Below are 19,777 nucleotides of genomic sequence, written 5' to 3' on the forward strand. Positions count from 1 at the left end.
TGATTGAATTGGTCACATTTTTAAGAAAACCAATACACTAGGGGGAATGAACTGAGCAATGCTACACAGACCTACTCCATCAGGTTACCGAGTACCGACCTTCCCTGAAACCACGGCCCTGAAATCATAACAAAATAAAACATTCTAAGATTGTATATCTTGTTAATCAATGTATAAACTCACCTCATTTCTCTCCTGTTATTAATGGCACTCCTACTGGCCACTTCAAATCATTTAGGGGTCTCAGACAAGGTGATCCTCTATCACCCATTCTTTTCATTTTGTGCATGGAGATTTTATCTAGAATTTTAGAAAAAAAGACCTCGGATAATAAAATACATGGGATCAAGATTTCTAGAAACAGCTCTGCTATATCACATCTTCTATTTGCAGATGATGCTTTCATCTTTTGTAGAGCTAATATGGAAGAAGCAACTGAGTTACTTCATGCTTTAGAACAATTCGGTTCTGCCACGGGACAAGAGATAAATTTTGGGAAATCTGGGGTTCACTTTAGTAAAAACTTACCCATGGACCAAGCCAATAGCATTAAGTAGTTACTGAATATGAGATCCATCCAAGTTGGGGAAAAGTATCTTGGCTCTCCCCTCTTTCTTGGGCAGCCTAAATCTGAGATCTTCAACAATTTGTAAAGTGAATAATAGGATCTCAGGTTGGAAGAGCAAGGTGCTCTCCCAAGCAGCTAGAACAGTACTCATTAAGTCCATCTCATCAGCCTATTCCTACATACCAAATGAGTACTTTTTCTCGCCTCTAAAAGTCACAACTACTATAAATGCCCTTCAAAGGGATTTTGGTGGGAAACTAGCACGGTAAGAAGCACCCTCTTTATCTCAAAATTGGAGTTTCATTTGTAAAATCAAAAAGACAGTGGTGGTGCGGGTATTAGAGATGCACAGTTAGATAATCTAGCTCATTTAAGTAAAATTCTTTGGTATATCATTTCTAACCCTTCATCTTTCTTAGCACAAAAATTGAAAGGTAAGTATTTCAACTCATCGCCTTTAAACTCAACACATGTACATAATATATCTTGGTTCGCATGGTATGCAGAAAATTCATAATAAGATCAAAGAAAACTCTATCCGCAAACCGAGATGGCAACAATATCAACATGTGGACGGACTCTTGGATTCGTGTATGCATAAAGGAGAGTACCTAACTCTACTATACCAAACCAGTCTTACAAATGTGTGTCGAACTCATTAATCACCACACCGTAACACGGAACATCAACCTTCTCAATCAACTCTTTGATCACCCAACCAAATTTCAACATACAACATATATACCTACCTAGATCACAACTAGAAGACAAACTTCATTGGTCTCTCACAAAGAAAGGTGCACACTCAGTCAAGTCTATGTATCACCTATTGAGTTCTCACAATATAGAATCAATCATCCCAACAACCAATCTAGCTTTCTGGCATAACACCCATTGCCCAAGAGAATCTCTTTTTGCTTGGAAATGTTATCATGAAATTCTACCAACTAGGGAACACCTAGCTCAAATTATGCATATAAATGACAAATCTTGTTTACTATGTGGAATGCCTATAGAATCTGTACATCATATATTGTTAGTTTGCTATTTCACTAGGAGAATATGGGCTACTATCCCCTGGAGTGTCAGATTATCTCAATTTGAGCACTTGCAGGTTAAACAGTGGATAGACTTGTGGTTTAATCCACCTTCTAAGTGGCCCATAAATAAAAAAATTTGGACAAAATTCTATTTGTACTTGTACTGGAAAATTTGGTTGGAAAGATGCTCTATCTTTCATGAAAAAAGAAGACCTAATTTGTTCAAAATTTCACAGCCTTGTTAAATATTTCTTTGATGCTACTTGAGAACCATAACTTGCGGAAACACAAACTGAATCACAAGAAGGAAATGCCTTTGGAGTCCACCGCTATTAATCATGTCAAGCTAAACGTTGACGCCTCATTACATACAAAGGGAAAGACTCATGCTATGGGTTTGTTCTAAGGGACTCTAATGGATGTTTTGGGTGCGGGGATCGAACATGGCAGAGATAGCAATCCGGAAGAAGCGAGAATCTGAGGAGTGCTCCAAGGCATTAAATGGAGCTTAAAGTTCAAAGTGTAGAACTTGGAAGTGGAAACCGACTCCCAAAGTGTCAAAGATCTTTTTGGAAGAAGAATGCAAATATATCATGGTCTTCTCAACTACTACTTTTTGATGCTTTAGATCCGTTAACTGGCAAATAGCTATTGTACAAAATGGGTAGCAGATCTGGAAATAAGGTTGCTCACGGTTTGCGAGCAGAGGGTAGATCTCATCATGTTCGGTGAGAATGGATTCAAAACCCACCCCCTTGGTTATGTAACTACCTGAACTCTGATACATTTCATGTAAATTTTGGTCCTTAATATATATATACTAGCATTTTGGGCACGCTCGATGAGCGTGAAATTTAGCGTGTGCTACATGTTTATACGTATGGAAATTGAGACAGAGTAAAAACGACATATACTAAAGCTTTTGAGACGGAGTACAAACTCAGTAGTTAATAAAGAAGTCATAAGAAGATACTAAATACCATATACATGTGCAGATGCAAAAGAACAAAAGACATGGCCGAATAGTCATTGTAATTTTCTTCTAAAAATCTATGTATGGTAGGTAACTGTGGTAGGTAACTGATCTGGTACATGTGCTTATGCCCTCATGGAGGAAAGGTCCACATTAGCCATTCAAAATTCAGATCAGTTAGCAGACGGAAGCAAGCATATGTTGTGAAGTTTAACAGTCTACAAATATAAGATGATAAACATTTAATCAGTACGTAAATATCACCGTCAGTATAGTTCATAACCAAATGCAATTTTCATTCACTAATCTTCAGAAATTAAATTTATTATAGAGGTAAAATAAACTGCATATGCTCATAGCATATACACCTGCAGAAATAACACATGATGAACACAGATAAGGTAAGCTATTGATGATGAGACGTTGAGGTACATGATAAAAAGGGTGAGATATATACCTGCGATATGATGAATTAAAAAAGAAAAATAAGAATAAACAAATAAATAAAATGCAAAGAGCGAGTTCATGAACCGCTCCGAATCTAAAAGAAAAATTACTGAACTTAAATACTCATCAATTTGATGATTATAGTAGAAATAGAATTAGCGAGCGTGAAAGAAACAGAGACAGAGATAGCTTGGATTATTTAGATTGGTACAAATACACAGATGAGTTGATACAAAAAAAACCAATCAAAGATGAAGTATTACACTAATCTCATTTGAAATTAATCAGTGGGAAATCGGGAATTTGGAAGAGCGCAATGCGTGAATAGAGATGGGGAACTGGAGACGGAAGAATCTGGAATAGGTCGTGGCCCATCAGAACAGAGAACGAATTGAAAGACATATATACCCTTACTAAACATTATATATTACAATTAGATACAGAACAGGAGTCCATAAATAGAAGGATAAAATAGGAAATGAAAAAATCCTTGCGATGGAAAAGGAACTGTTACGCGGGGAGTTTTATTTATAGGTGAAAGATATATATATGATGATTATCAAAAAAAAAAAAAAAAAATCTTGTACAAACATTCTAAGCTAAGTGACTTTCCAAATCACAAAATGTGTTGAATCGGTAGAAGGGGACGTACAAAATAAAAAAGTTTTCCATGAACTCCACATGTAAGTTTTCAATGAACTCTGTTTCTTATTCTATTGATTTTCATCAAAATCATTTTCCATGTAATCAAACAAAGGAACCCTTAATGTATTAGTACAATTAAATCGTCAATTTGGTGCCTAAAAATATAACAAGCGCAGCTAGCAACACCTAAGGGCAAAATTTTACCCGACCACTTGTATTGTTTTTTACTATTGATCCCAGAGTATGTTGGAAAGCTGACGTTGATCTGAATAGCCTTTTCCTTTTTCCTTTTTTCGAGAAAAAAATATTATTGAAGTACTTTTGAAATAAAATGGTAGGTCAGTGTTCTTTTACTGTTTTTGTTTCTTTTGAACATTATTTAGATGTAAATATACAACTAATTGTCTAATTATTAATTGTGGTAAACTAGTAATCTGTCAAAATCAAAACTGCCTAGCTATTTAGCTTTGTAAACTAAAAATAGACTATTACAGAAAAGAAATGGCATTCTACTTCAAGTTGTTGGTTGAGTGTCTCCCTTTTAACGACTTTGGGATTGAGGTTATTTCACACAAAAGCACACCCTACGTCCCTACCACAACCCCCGGTGATCTGTTGGTAGTCTGGTTGACTATTGGTTAGTTTGATCATGGGATCAAGTCGTGGTGATTTAAAAAAAAAAAAAAAATCCCTCTTAATTAATTTCACATCAAGAAAGATGATTTATTTTCACATAATTGTTTTTTTTCCTACTGTGTCTTACTACCACAAAGTATGGTATGGGTTTAAAACGGTGTACTTGAAAAATACTTAGTTCGTATTTTAAACGGAACGTCTCAGCAAAAAAAAAAAAAAAAAAAAAAGTGTAAAAAAACGCAGGATATAAAAAATCGGTTTAATACGTATAATACGTTAAAAAAAGGTAAGAAACGATAAAAAAAAATATCATATATAAGGAGATTGATTTTATATAGGAGTGGAAAAAAGAATGAGCAAAAATAATAATAAGAAATTAAATAGTTGATCATTTTAGTAAACTTTTTCTTTTAGCCATTTTCTACCATTTGATTTTGATTTTTCCCCTACATATATTTTTTGAAATTCTTGTAAATCCTGTATTGACTTTTTCTTGGTTTATTTGAGAAATTTGTTGTAGAGAATACAGATTGGTTTCTCGCATATTGTAATCAACTTTGGTTTTGCTTGATGTATTATTTTCTTGTATTATCAGGATTTAGGGACCTTCCTGTACTTATTGCCATTGTGGTAGATATTAAAGATTGGAGTATAATCATGAACTGAGAAGTGAAAATCTGACACTAATTTATATCAAGCAGGGATCTGCCCAACAAGTTGCAAGCTCTATATACTCATTTTTACTTGATTTGTAGTAGTAACAGTTTTGACAAGAAACTTGGCCTGGGAAATATTAACTGCACGATGATGCAAGACCATTCTATATTTCTATTACTACTTTAACAAAAGTACAAAACACTTTCGATATATCTTAGCATTCCCCAGGATCATATTATGGGGTAAATGTTCAAGTCCTCCTATCAAACAAGGGTACTACCTCAATCTATGAAACAGGGGTACTAAGAGCATCTTCAACGTAATTACTTGATTTGGAGTGCAAAGTGATGTCATCCACTTAAAAGATGATGTTAGTTGAAGTATGAAAAATTTTCTGCAATAACGCACCACACTCCAAATTATTGTTTTATAATGAAATATATCCTATAGACACAATTCACTTACGATAAAATGTTACGACTCCACTTTTCTTGCCACCACCTCATATCTCGTCCATATACTTTACCACTCTCTACCTTACATCTTTAATTCTACAGATAAAAAAAGAAGCTTAGTTCCACCTATTTCTAATCCCAATTTTAGCATGATGTTTTTTGGTGTAAATTCATCTCTTCATGAAATTGATATGGATGAGTCAAATCAAGATCAAACACTACTTGCTCATTTCATTCAAACAAATCACACGATAATTGGGAATTTGAGGTTAATGAAAACGATGAAGGAAGGTTCCAACGGTTCCTTGGTCAGCATCGCGAAATTCGTTGTAGACAGACTCATATAGTTTTTCATGCTGCTTTGATAGATCATTTGTGGGAATTGCATGGATAAAATTAATTTAGCAACGGTTGATATGTGTTGCTCTACGTTACTTTCTTATTTTGGTGCAAGTTTATTTCACTTATTATTTTGTTGTAAGTTATTTTGAACTGAATGTGAAATGGTTTTTTCAATTGAATGTGAAGTATTGCTTTGTTCAAACCTTTTATTTAACGGACATGTTTGAAGGCAGCTTATACATAGTGTCTTGAACAATCTGTTCTTGGGCAGCTTATATACGGCAATATATAAGATGTGCACGACACTGTATAAGTTATGCACAATACTATATAACAGAGAAAGTTTATATACGACAATGTATAAACTTATACACGACAATGTATAAGTTGTGCACGACACTGTGTAAGTCCGTCCACAACTGAAGCACACACTTGCAAGGACTAATATCATACCCAATCATTTTTGCCTAGTAATACTTCAACCTACTTATTTCCCTATATATCTCGAGTTAACAAAAATTGCATTTGTTATTCTTTTGTGATGTTGGCTCGGCATGCTCCCATAATGGATTTCTAACCCTTGACACATCTAAAAATACATCAGAAAAGAATCAAAAGATTACAAATTTGAAAAATGTAGTTCCATAAATAACAACAACAACAATTATTGAATGAGGAACTAACAAAAATTGAATGCTTCAATTACTTGTTGCAAGGCTATTTCGGGTTATTAATGGGGGTGCAACTATGCAAGTCTGTTACTTGACTTACTTATTGCAATTCATGAGAGAGATAAACAGAAACAGTAAGCAAAGAGCAAGAGAGAGAGCTAACTTTGTACTTTGGTAGTTGACGACTTGGTGGTGAACTTGTGAAGGAGTTCTTCTCGATCGGGTTCTGTTTTTTGGGATAAAATTCTCAGAGTTTGTTTGTTTGTTTGTTTGTTTTTTTTCTGCTGTGCGATTCTGTGTCTTTGTGAGTAAATGACCGAACAAAATCAAAGAGAAGAAAGTTTAAAACGTAATCTTTTTGAAATCTCACAATATATACGGTTTTTACATTTAAATCGCGTTTCAAACGTTTTAAACGCGATATTTTGAAAAACTCGAGTTCTAAACGTATACAAAATGTATTGACAATTTAACGGATTTTAAACGTGTTTTATTAAAAAAAAAAAAAAACCGAACTTGGTGACAGTGTGTCTCTTTGTTAGTTTGAAAAGAAAAAGGTACTCAGAAACGAATAGCATCAGGTGATGCAAAAAATGTGATCGATTTGCCGTTGAAAATCTGGTGCAGCTAACCACAATTTGCCTACAATTAAGCACTAATATAACATAAAAGTTTGTAGGACCTCAATTAACTGTAATCAACTGATAGAGATTTGTCTAACATGTCTTGTCACTCTTGTGTCTATGAGCCAAAAATCCTTAATCACCCAGCTTTACTCTCTCCTAAAAAATAAGAAAGTAATTGACCGGTTGGTGAGAAATGATTCTGCTTCCACGAACGATGGATTATGCATTAGATTTTGAGCGTATAGTAAGACAATGCATATGAACTTTTGGAATCAATGAATATCAGAACATGCTCACCATAACTAAATTTTCAATCACTAATTCACTACTAGACGATCTGAAATCACGATCGTGATTTTTCATGATGAAATTCTAGACAAACAGTTTATATAACAATACAAATTTTTATGTCTAAGATATTGCGCCGAAAAGGCCAAAATCCCTCGTGTAAAAAATTTGCATTTAGTTAGTCAGTTCAAATCTGTCGTGCTTATTTATACTTTTTGTTTTTTGTTTTTTGAGAAAATTCTAGAATTCGAAGCTTTTGACGTCAATCATCATGCTCTCAAGCATTCGTTTGAAACTTTTAGTGAAAGGGCAGCTAGACATATAATAACAATATTGAGCTAATTATTCAAAACCAAATAGGTTATGGAGGAGAGTGAAATCTATTTTTCCATTTATAGTAAGAAAATTTTATTGGCCTGACAAATTGTGTTTGAGTACTTATAGTGAAAAAATTATATTTACTTTATGGCTAAATCTACCCTCGCCAAAGGCACTACCATACTGTGTGAATTCGGGCCACTCATGCCGGGGTGTGTGTATTGGATTGGACTTGAAGTCAATCGAATCCAACAGCCCATATTACTTGCGCCGACGATACATTTCCTCGCCAAGACCAAGACCTCTTACTTTATTAGTAGCCAAACGCCTGAAAATGGTACTTTTAGTAAAAAAATTGTATTTACCAATGACATTTCCTAACTAAACAAACACACCATCACATATCACATAGTGTGAGTTTTAGTGGCACGACATTTGGGGCAGTCAAAACTTGTACTTGGATTTGGACGAACAAATGAAATAATTTGCTTAAGTGAATAATTCGCTTCATTCATGTGTCAGAGCATCTTTAGGAGAGAAACCAAGAAAACACTAAATTTTTGAACTAAACAAAAAAAATACTAACTAATTTTAGAAGAAACATCAAATATTCGACATCAAATGACGCGGTTTTGGATAAAAGCTATATAGCATATAGCCCATACTGTTTTTTTCTCAAAGCTTTAATCATGAAGTCCAAGCCCACGCGGTTCTATAATCTTTTAACCTTCTAATCCTGCGTGGTTCTCTTCATTTTTCATGTTCTCTCTAATCCTAAACTCATCTCCTTAGCAAAAAAAAAAAAAAAAAAAAAAACTATCGAAACTCTTGACGATTTTTCAATGGATCGTTCATCTTCTTCTGATTCATCGAGTTCGAGCTCTTCAAATGATAACACTGCAATTAAGCGTTGTAAAAAATTAGTGAGTGTTGCTCTACCTTTGGTCCGACATCGTTTGGGTTTATTGCGTCACTAAGAAGCGGAGTCTTCTTATAAACCACATGGTGGTTCGAAGAAAGGAAGAAAATGCAAGAATCGTCAGTACGAGGCAACACTGGCTCGTGTAAATGTTAACTACTTCAGCGCAAATTCTATATTTCGTGACCATGACTTTCGACGCCGATTTCGTATGAGTGAGTCATTGTTTATTCGTATTTTCAATCATCTTAACCATAATGTACTATATTTTCAACAAAAAATTAATAATGCGGGTAAGTTTGAGATTCACCCAAAAATCAAAATAATTGCTGCTATACGAATTCTTGCTTATGGGTCTCCAGCTGATCTAGTAGATGACATGTTACATGTTGCTGAGCCAACTGCTCATGAATGCATGTGTTATTTCTGTGATGGAATTATTATAATTTTTGGAGGTGAATACATGTGCGAACCAAATGTTGCAGATCGATATTCAACGTTTGCTTAAAGAGTTTGAGGAACGCGAATGGCCTGGAATGCTAGGAAGTATAGATTGTATGCACTGGAAACGGAAGAATTGTCCATCCGCGTGGCAAGGGTCTCACACTGGCCATGTGCATAAACCAGCAGTGATTCTGGAGGCGGTTCCTTCTCTTGACACGTGGATTTGGCATGCTTTTTTTGGAATGGCGGGTTCTCACAATGATTTTAATGTGTTTGATCGCTCACCAATATTTGATGATATAGTCAATGATGAAGTTATTCCTTGTAACTACACTATGAATGGGCATCATTATGATATGGGTTATTACTTAGCTGACGGTATTTATTCTAATTATGCCACCTTGATTCAAACGATTGCTAAACTGACTGTTGCACAAGACAAATATTTTGCAAAGAAGCAAGAAGGTGCTAGAAAAGACATAGAACGGGAGTTTAGTATATTGAAGTCATGTTGGGCTATTTTAGCGAATCCGTGCAGGTTATGGTATTTGGAGACCATGGCTACTGTTATGAGGGCTTGCATCATTTTATACAATATGATTGTGGAAGATAAACGCTTAACGGATATCCCGCAGTATATTCCTGAGTATGAAACGCCAAGTAGAGATGGTGCATCTGAATATTAACGCCACTTTGTTCTATCTCGTTGGGCATCTGGCGTCGAGAGGCCGGGTTCGTTCAAAAGTTGGTCATGATAGATTGAAGAATGACTTGGTCGAGCATTTGTAGAGTAGGCATGGTCAGCGTTGATTTCTATATCTATTTGGACTTTGTGTTTATTTATCGTTTCAATTTCTATGTATTTGTGTTCTAAGTTTATTTCTATGTATTTGTGGTTTTATGAAAGGATTTGTGTATATGAGAATTTTGAAAATACAAAGTAGACTCAACCGAATTTTTTTTAGAATGATAAAATGTATCAACTTTAAATTAAGGTAACTCAAATTAAAAGAAAATATTCAATTAAAGTACATTCTAATTAAAATCAACATACAAACTCAAATTAAAGTACGTCATAAATTAAAATATTCAAATTAAAAGACATACAAACTCAAATTTAGATTATGCACTACTTTGACTACTACCAGTGATATTGCCAAATTGATTATTCATTTTTTTGTAAAATTTATGCCTTTTTGAGTTGCCAAATTTCGCGTTCATCTTCGGGTAATCCTTCTAATTTCATTCATAATATTTTAGCATCATTTTCATCTTCTCGAACTCGGAGCACATCTTTCTTTAATTGAAGTTTTTCTTTTTGGATTGGAGCTTCCAATCCATCACATTTTTCTTCAATTGAAATTTCGGATTCCATCTTATCTTTCTTCAATTGTCTTTGAGCTTCTAATTCATACCATTTTTTGGTGGTTTTAGAAAGTTCCACCAGAAAAATAATCAAGTTTTTTGGCGGATTCCTCCACTTTAGGATCACCTTTTTCTTTCTCTTTTTACCTTTTTTTCTTTTCTTCGTTCTTTCCAATAGGCCTATCCTCAAGCCCATCAACTTGGTGTGGATCATAATCCATTGGTTGAGTTGTCGCAGTTGATATTAGAACTGATGAACCTCTTTCCCCACTGTTTGACTTCGACTTGTTGGTGGGTCGCAATTCATTTCTCAATTGTAGCCTCTTCCATTTGGGTGAGTCTTTCACCATATTATAGCATTGCATCCACTTCTAAACCCCATTATGCATCCCATATGCACTTATTGCTTCCTTAACTTACCAATTAAGAAAAAACTAAATTAGAATTGAAAAATATATTTGTGAATCAAAATAACAAATAAAAAGTAAATACTTACAATTATATTGTCATTATAGTCACTTGGAGGCCGGAGATGCTTAAATCTTAGAAAAAGTAGCATGAAACTTGTTGATATTAGCTTGAATGAGAGTCCAACGACGTTTTATGCTCGTCAAGTTGTGTTCGGTCACTCTTCCTAGATTTGCATGAAATGCATTTAGAATCCTACTCCAAAATTCATTTGACTTTTGCTAATTTCCTACTACACCATCTTGACTAACTTGTAACCAACTATTGGTGAGAGTAACATCTTCTTCTTGTATCCATGAAACCCCTCTAGATTTTGTTTTTAGTTCTCCACTAGTCATTGTTGTTTTAAGAGTAGAGAGTAGAAAAAAGAAGTGAGTGTAAAATATATTGTGTGAGTGTTTCAATTTATACTGAAAGAAAAATATAGTCGTTTTTTGCCTATTTTTTCATTGAGAGCACGCAGTGTTGGAAAAACCGCGTGGTTTCTCAAAATTGGAAAACCGTGCCATAGAAACACACTTAGAAACCCAAGCCCATGCGGTGTTAGAAAAATCGCAAAAGAGATTTGATGCAGCACCAAAACTGGAACCAAATTTTAGCCGATTTGATATTTGGTTTGGTGTTTTTATCAACATGTGTCTCTCCTGAAGATGAAAAAATACCAAATTGTTGAAAATTTGGTATTTGATGTTAAGAAAGTATCTCACCTAAAGATGCTCTTAGCCTCTAGAACTAATTCTTGTAACTTGCCAAGCACCCAAAATGTTACCATTATTGTTGTGGGCAGTCAAATATTGTAACCTTGCGTTAAGGCCCATGGATTCGGAGGATGCGAGAAGCCTCTCATATATATAGCAATCCCCTGCCTTGGCGGCCAAGAAAGGGATTCTCGGAGATGATGAATCATAGTATGATCCTATCTAAAATAGGATCATTCCCCAAAATTTCATTCTATCCTTGCGCAAGATCTTATCAGATTGCACTAGGATTTTTAGTTTCCGCGGATCGGATTATTGGATCGAATCATCCGAACGGATTGGATCCATGGATCCGGGCCACTTTCGGATGGGCCCCCGGACACGATTCTTAACTTTGATGGATTCGAAAACCAAACGATCCGAAAGTGTTTATTTGGGATGACCATTTGGGTGGTCATTTTTGGGCCCATATCCGGTCCATGGTTCGAGTACATTTTAGACTGAAAATGTATAGTACACACAAATACCAAATTGTTGAAAATTTGGTATTTGATGTTAAGAAAGTATCTCACCTAAAGATGCTTTTAGCCTCTAGAACTAATTCTTGTAACTTGCCAAGCACCCAAAATGATGAAAAGTTACCATTATTGTTGTGGGTAGTCAAATATTGTAACCTTGCGTTAAGGCCCATGCTTGGTCCAGGATATAATGGGCTCAGAAAAGTCAGTGGGTCCACATGAGATAATCACGTACAAATCTACGATCACGCCATATTCTGGTAGCAAACTGGCCTACAAAATCCGGCTTTAATGATTTTTATAGACACCATTTGCACATTGCAATAGAAAGTAAACATAAAACTTGCTGGGCCTTTACCTTCTGGCGTGCAGTCCAAGACTTTGGATTGGTGATCCTGTGGGTTCCATCATGATGTTTACTAACCAATGCCACATTCATTAAACTGTAAGGGAGTGTAAGGGAATGAAAGGTAGAAATTACCAAGTTGAAGAACTAACTAAACTACATACATTAACTAATTTTGTAAAAAATATTGCCGTAAGTTTGTAAATTGGGTAAGTAAAAATTGGAAGATCACCTTACCGAGAGGCTTGCCTTTCCTGGTCCATATGTTCTTATGCTCTCGTACATGATTAGATGACAATACATATTCAAAAAGCAAAATTTAGGCTAATATGTTTTGTTATAAATAACAGTACTCATAAATAACCTTGTTATTGCACGCAAATTGCAAATGACGATAATAATAGTACCAATTCTTAAATCTATGAACGAAAATACTCCATGTCGCATATATAATGTCAATCTACATTCGAATCGTGTTTTCAAATAACTAAGATAACTAAGTTTTGAGTTAACGAATGAGATAAATTTCTAGAGACGTTAATAGGATATATATATATATATATATATATATATATATATATATATATTACATAAATAGTTCTTTAATTTGTTCTGCTCCACAAGTACAATATCGACTCTAGTCAATAAATCTAAATATGAAAACCAGATCAATTAAATGTAAGTAATGGTAATTCTTTTCACGGCCAATCATGAATTTTGATACACTCCACCAATCAGAATTTGAAGTCTTTGTGTATAGCAAACAGTTTGTCTGTCCACAAATTTATTCCGATGTAAATAATGGTAAATTCTTTTCACGGCCAATCATAAATTTTGATCGGCTCAATGTATCCTATATGCCTATGTAACCTAACTAAATTCTAAATTCTAAATTCCTAATAATAGTGGATAGCATGCGATGAGGTGAGAATGGTAAATAAAAAATCGAATTGCGTTAAAGTTAAGCGTGAGAACGTGGAATGATGGTAGTCGCTTGGCTGTTACATGGGAGCATAATCGCTGCTTCCTAAAAAGTTCCCAAAACCGAATTCATTCGAAATAAAGTGAAAAAAAACAAAAAAACAAAAAAACAAGGCGGGAAACCAGTAAAAAAAAAACTCTTATCCGCCAACGTGGATAAAGTAGGACCCAGAGTATAAAAATTCATCTACGTGGCTCGCACGTGACGAACCGACAAACCATTCACACGTGTCTAGAGCCGTCGGTGGTAACACTGTGTACGGTACGGTAAAGAGAACAAAACAAACAGAGTCTGTTATAGCAGTTTGGGTTATAATGAGGTTGTTATAATAACCTCGAGATACGTATTTTTAAATTTAAACGGTAGTGAGAAGAGAGAGAGAAAAGGTCTTTTAATGTTAGGTTAACCTAACCAAAGAGTGAGGTTTAGTTAAATAGTAGTTAGTAGTGTGTTGTGTTCCCTGACATTTGCTATAAAAAGCCGATGTGAACAAAGTTTTTTTTCCTCGAACTCAATATTTCTCTCTCCACTTGTAACTATTATTTGTAGAGAGAGAAAAAGAGCGTTTTTCTAGAGAGAGATAGAAACAAAAAAAAAGGTTTTGAAGAACAATGAAAGGGGTTTCAGTTTTTTTGGTTGTTCTGTTTGTGATGGTTTGTGTAATGGCTAGAGTTGAGATAGTGAAGAAGTTTTCTGAATATTCAAGGTAAAAAGAGGAGCTAGCTAGAAATTTTTTTCATATTTTTTTAGCTGAAATTGATTGATTTCAACGAAATGTAGATAAATTTGGTCTAGTACTAGTTTTCCTCATTCATAGATCTTTGTTTTTCACTAAAAACCAGCTAGATTTTCAAGTGATGAAGTGATGTTGTTTTAATGAAAACTTTTGATTGAATCTCATTAGAGTTGAGGAAACAGAGGAGTTGCAGGGGTTGAAGAACTCGAACTCAACAATGTTGGTGGAACAAAGGTTAGTTAATAAGTTAAACTTAATTAATTACTCCTAAACTATTTGTATTTCTAAAAACTAATGGATCTAAACCGGTTCAAAATCCAACCGTTAATGTAGGAAAGAATCTCAACCGTTAGATTTTAGTTACTAAATATCTTGATCGTTTAATTCGTTATGTTCGTTTCCTTCCTGAATCCACTCAAAACAGTTCATGAAAAAAGTTTCGTAGGGCAACTCCAGTGTAAAAAACACTTTTCAGTTTTGACCAAAATCCTCCCGGTATTGTGTATTGCTTTATGGGTTAACTAGAGGGTAGGTTAGACATTTAGACATTCTGATTTTACGGTTTTACCGGAACATTGTTACCTCGAGCAGTGTCCAATGTTTGTTCGGTTAATGTTTCTTGTCTTTTATTACTTTTGACCACATCTCTTTATTACTTTATATAATAATAAGAATAAGATCTGATATAATCCAATGGCTGATATTGAGTTTTGTTGTTACAGTAGTGACGTGGCAAATGCTAAAAATGAGCACGCAGTCGATAATCCAGATGAAATTGCATCAGAGGTCGAAATGTAAGTGATTATAAATGTTTTTATTGACGGTGAGTTACAGAAAGTTCCCATGATACGGTCGTACGTTAGAATAATAAGTTCACATGCTTTTCAACCGAATTAATGAAAATAAAAAGGAGAGAGAATAGACCACATGACATTTCTCAAACCACCCTTCTTTACTGCCCCACTACCTAACCAATTCTCAAATTTCATTCCCCCCCTAACAGTTTTCAACATGTTTCTTCTTTTGGTTAGAATCACAGTATTTACAAATACACATTGACCCATATGGCCAAGTCTAATATTTGGTGATGTTTGCATATGTTATTTTTTTTACCTAGGAATAATTTGTTAGATACTGCAGTCAAAGTTGAGTCTAATTTCTATGTGAATCTCTTTTGGGTTATTTCTGACTTAACAAGACCGTTAGTCTAGTGGGGTCTTTGGCCTTTTTCTTTCCACATGCATGTGTCGTGTGTTGGCTCTCAATTTTATACTCTTTTTTCTCACCCAATCTTCCTGCAATTCTACATGGAGTTGTGGACCATAGGCAAGAATTTTGGAACTCACGAAACTCCAAATAAGCTGGAAAAATCCAAGACTCTTATTCTAAGAAATTTGGGCGTATATAACTTGTACACCCACCTGTATTGATCAGGAATCAGGCCACGTTACATGATCAGATCAGATCAGATTCTCTGTACAAGTAAAACCACGTTTCCTAATAAATTTGAGGAGACAAAGTAATTAAATTGGTTGATTGTATTTCACGTGACAGTTTTATCCTCATGTATGGTCCTACTTAGAACCACAACAACTTATCAGACTTCACTATCGGTCCCACTTTTCCTAAACGGGTAAAATTCGACCCGTTACATTCAATAGCGACCATCTTTGTCTCCTTCAATGGTCAAAACTACCCCTTTTGTTTGTTGTTTTTGACAGTTTCCCACCAATTTAATGGCCACTTTTACGGTTGTGCACATACCTATGTCATGAAGTTGAAGCATTGAAAATTGAAACTAAACTGCCTATAGCTTAAATAATGCCCCACGGTTTGTTCAACATTCACACTTTGGATCGTCGACTTATTAAAGCCTTCCAACCTGTAGCTATTGGCACATCTACGTACCAAACAGCACTCTTATTAGTACTTATTGTACATTTGTACCTTTACATTTATAGCATTTTTCCAAATTCCATAGATAGTTGAGAAGTCATGTGAAAACTGTTTTAACTGCCATAAACTTCCCAAGTAAAAACTAAAATGTAATTTGGAAAACAACATGGTAAATTACTTGATTCAACATATCATGTCTTTTTCATTCTTGTTTTGTTCAATTTGAAAGATGGTTCTGTTATTGCTAGCAATGCTTATCGATTTATGTTTATAACTTTATTGTTATGTCTAATTGAGCAGGACCATACGCAACAGCACTGAAAGGAGGAAATTGGGCTTCTTATCTTGTGGAACTGGCAACCCTATTGATGATTGCTGGCGTTGTGACCCCAAATGGCAACTTAACCGCAAGCGCCTTGCTGACTGTGGAATTGGATTTGGACGCAATGCTATAGGTGGTCGTGATGGTCGTTTCTATGTTGTTACTGACCCCAGAGATGATGACCCTGTTAATCCCAGACCTGGTACTCTGCGACATGCTGTTATTCAAGACGTACCACTTTGGATTGTTTTCAAGAGGGATATGGTGATCACTCTTAAGCAGGAACTTATCATGAACAGCTTCAAGACCATTGATGGACGCGGAAGCAATGTGCACATTGCCAATGGGGCCTGCATTACCATTCAGTTCATCACCAATGTAATTATCCATGGCCTCCATATCCATGACTGTAAGCCCACTGGAAATGCCTTGGTGCGCAGCTCCCCCAGCCACTTTGGATGGAGAACAATTGCTGACGGTGATGCCGTCTCTATCTTTGGATCCAGCCACATCTGGGTTGATCACAACTCACTCTCCAGTTGTGCAGATGGGCTTGTCGATGCTGTCATGGGATCCACTGCCATCACCATATCCAACAATCACTTCGCCCATCACAATGAGGTAAATATGCTTTTTAACAACCTAAGTTAAATCCATTTGAAAAAAATCGATGCAATGTTGTGCTTGCCATGAAATTATGTTTAATTGTACTTTATCCTTCATGTTCAACAGGTCATGTTGTTGGGACACAGTGACTCTTATGTAAGAGACAAGCAGATGCAAGTAACCATTGCTTACAACCATTTTGGAGCTGGTCTCATTCAAAGGATGCCAAGGTAAATATGTTATGAGCAGCATATAATTCTTCTACTGCCTCATCTGTTTTGTTCTGTTTTCTATTACCAAATCCTGTTTTGCTTCCAAATGGATCCTGACAGTCAAAGTCTTGCAGGTGTAGACATGGGTATTTCCATGTGGTGAACAATGACTACACTCACTGGGAGATGTATGCCATTGGTGGAAGTGCATCTCCTACCATCAACAGCCAAGGAAACAGATACCTTGCCCCAGTCAATCCTTTTGCAAAGGAGGTATGTGAATATGTGATTCAATTTTCTCCATTGTTATCTCTCTGTTTTTCGTTTATACATATTAAAATGATTTTAATTTAATCTTTATCTGACAATGTTTTAATTGAATGTGTAGGTCACAAAGAGAGTAGACACAGGTGTAGGCCAATGGAAGGGTTGGAACTGGAGGTCAGAAGGTGACATGCTCCTTAATGGAGCTTACTTTGTCCCTTCAGGTGCTTTAGCCTCAGCTAGCTATTCAAGGGCTTCAAGCTTGGGAGCCAAGTCATCTTCCATGGTTGGCTCCATTACTTCTGGTGCTGGTGTTCTCTCCTGCCGCAGGGGCAACCAGTGCTGACGACTCTCCAATTAGAAAAACCCGATAAAAAGATTGAAAAAAAAAAAATTAAAAAGATAGCCATTATTTTTCCCTTCCCATTCCTTTGATTGTTACAGCACTATCAGTAATGTCTACCCCATTCTGCTTCTGTATGTCTCTTCCTGTCTCCGCTCCTATAGTTGACAAGTGTACATTTTTCACACATGTCATTGTTCTTACCCAGTATCCATTATTCCACTTGTCTATCTTCCTCTCCATGCTCAACCTCGGCCTGTTTCAATTGCAAAAATACACAATCTACGGAACAGGCGCAGAAGCGTTGTTCAATTATTTTGTACTTTCTTTCACAACCTCATCTCTCTGTAGTCCTCTCTGTCCTATCTTACCAAGTCTAAGAGTCAATAGCTGTCCTCTGTCTACATTATATGTTTTTTCGTTATCTTCTATTATAGGGACTGATGAGGGATTTTGTGATTTGTTTTCTTTCCCTTTAAAAAGCAATACATGCATAGTGTGAATGAATGAATGCCAATTTGAGTATTTGATAACTTTGTTATAGATTATGATGAATAGCAGCAATTCTAGCTTTTCTCTTATCAATTGAAAGTCTTTTATGTTACAGTTTAGTTGTGTTTGTTCTTGTTCATACTCCTTTATCTTCAAATGGTTTGGTTGACACGCATAAGAAACATGACATGACCATCATAATGTCCATGGTGTGTTGTTGGTTAATAATTTACTATGTTGATGATGACATTACCACTCTTACAGTCTTACTTGCATGTGATGTGGACCATTATACCAGCATGTGGTCAAGGCCCTCAATGTATGAATATGAGTTGTGCCATGTGAGGTGTTTCCGCCTAGTGTCAATGGGAGGCACTATCTTTATCTGGCACATATATGCTCTTCGAACGTGTTAGCTTAATAGTACCTGTCACTACAGGCACACAACATTAACAAGAAGTGGATGCAATGTCAACATTGAGAAAGCTATATATGTTGCTTGCATTGCTCTTGGTTCACATTATCCATATCTCAATTTGTAACTCAGGTTTCATACAGATGACACCCATCGAGTGTGATAACCTCTAGTGTTTTATCCAACACTAATCTGGTGTCTGAACATTTCTGATAGCATAACTAGACTTGCACTGTTAGCTTGTTGTTGTTAGCTTCTTGTATATCTAACTTACGACCAAAACTCCTTTCCAAAACAAATACATGAAATAATTAGTAGTTCTTTAGTGCGAACACTACGTACTAATTTGAGAATGTCACGAGCAAGTGAGCAACACAACACATCTGAAGATTTTCGTGATTTCTCAAAAGGCTATCTTCAGTCTCGCACTGATTCCGCCAATGATCTAGAATGAAAGAACGCTGAATGTGAAATGTCACTCAAAAGTCTAACAATCGTATGCATACAGTTTTGCATAACCAACTTAGCACTTAACAAAACGATTATAATGACTATTAGCATTAGGGAATATATGATAATGCACATACGTTAACTTCCATTAAAAGATCTCTGTACTGCAATAAGCTTCAAGGAGCTGAAAGAAAAATTAAGGTAACATAGACATGATTCTTTGTCGTCCACGCAGGTGGGTAATGATATGACCGGTTGTTCTGTCATGGAGGCGAAGTGTACCTTGAGAACAAGGAGTCAAGAGGGAACACTCTAGAGAGATGATTAGGATACAAGTCATATACACCTTTTAACTTTAATACTGACTTTTTCTTTTCCTCTCATTAGGAGGTAGGAGAACTGGAGTGGACACAGTAACATAGAAACATTTGAGTGTAGTAGTGCAAAGGACCACAAAAATTTCGTTATAGATCGACAGTTTGATCATAATTGTTATAGGTTGAAGATTCACTTTATAAAAGGTATCAACATTTCGTAGCTCCACCACTCAGGCTTTTACAATAATGACCCCACGCCATTTCTTCTCTTTTGCCACACCTTATGTTCTCACTATAGTCCTGTTCCTATGTATGCCG

At 35.6% G+C, this 19,777-nt stretch overlaps 1 protein-coding gene across 1 annotated transcript; it reads left to right on the forward strand.

The window, feature by feature from the left end:
• The first annotated feature begins 13,878 nt into the window (after positions 1-13,878).
• Positions 13,879-18,391, forward strand: LOC147500428 (putative pectate lyase 8). Its single transcript, XM_086562064.1, has 7 exons — positions 13,879-14,112; positions 14,311-14,376; positions 14,865-14,936; positions 16,339-16,981; positions 17,093-17,196; positions 17,313-17,451; positions 17,567-18,391. The coding sequence occupies exons 1-7, from the start codon at positions 14,018-14,020 to the stop codon at positions 17,786-17,788; spliced, it is 1,341 nt and encodes a 446-aa protein (XP_086418190.1). The 5' UTR covers positions 13,879-14,017; the 3' UTR covers positions 17,789-18,391.
• Positions 18,392-19,777: the final 1,386 nt, after the last annotated feature.

This window comes from Coptis chinensis, chromosome 5 (genome assembly GCF_015680905.1).
Source record: "Coptis chinensis isolate HL-2020 chromosome 5, ASM1568090v1, whole genome shotgun sequence".
Lineage (NCBI taxonomy): Eukaryota > Viridiplantae > Streptophyta > Magnoliopsida > Ranunculales > Ranunculaceae > Coptis > Coptis chinensis.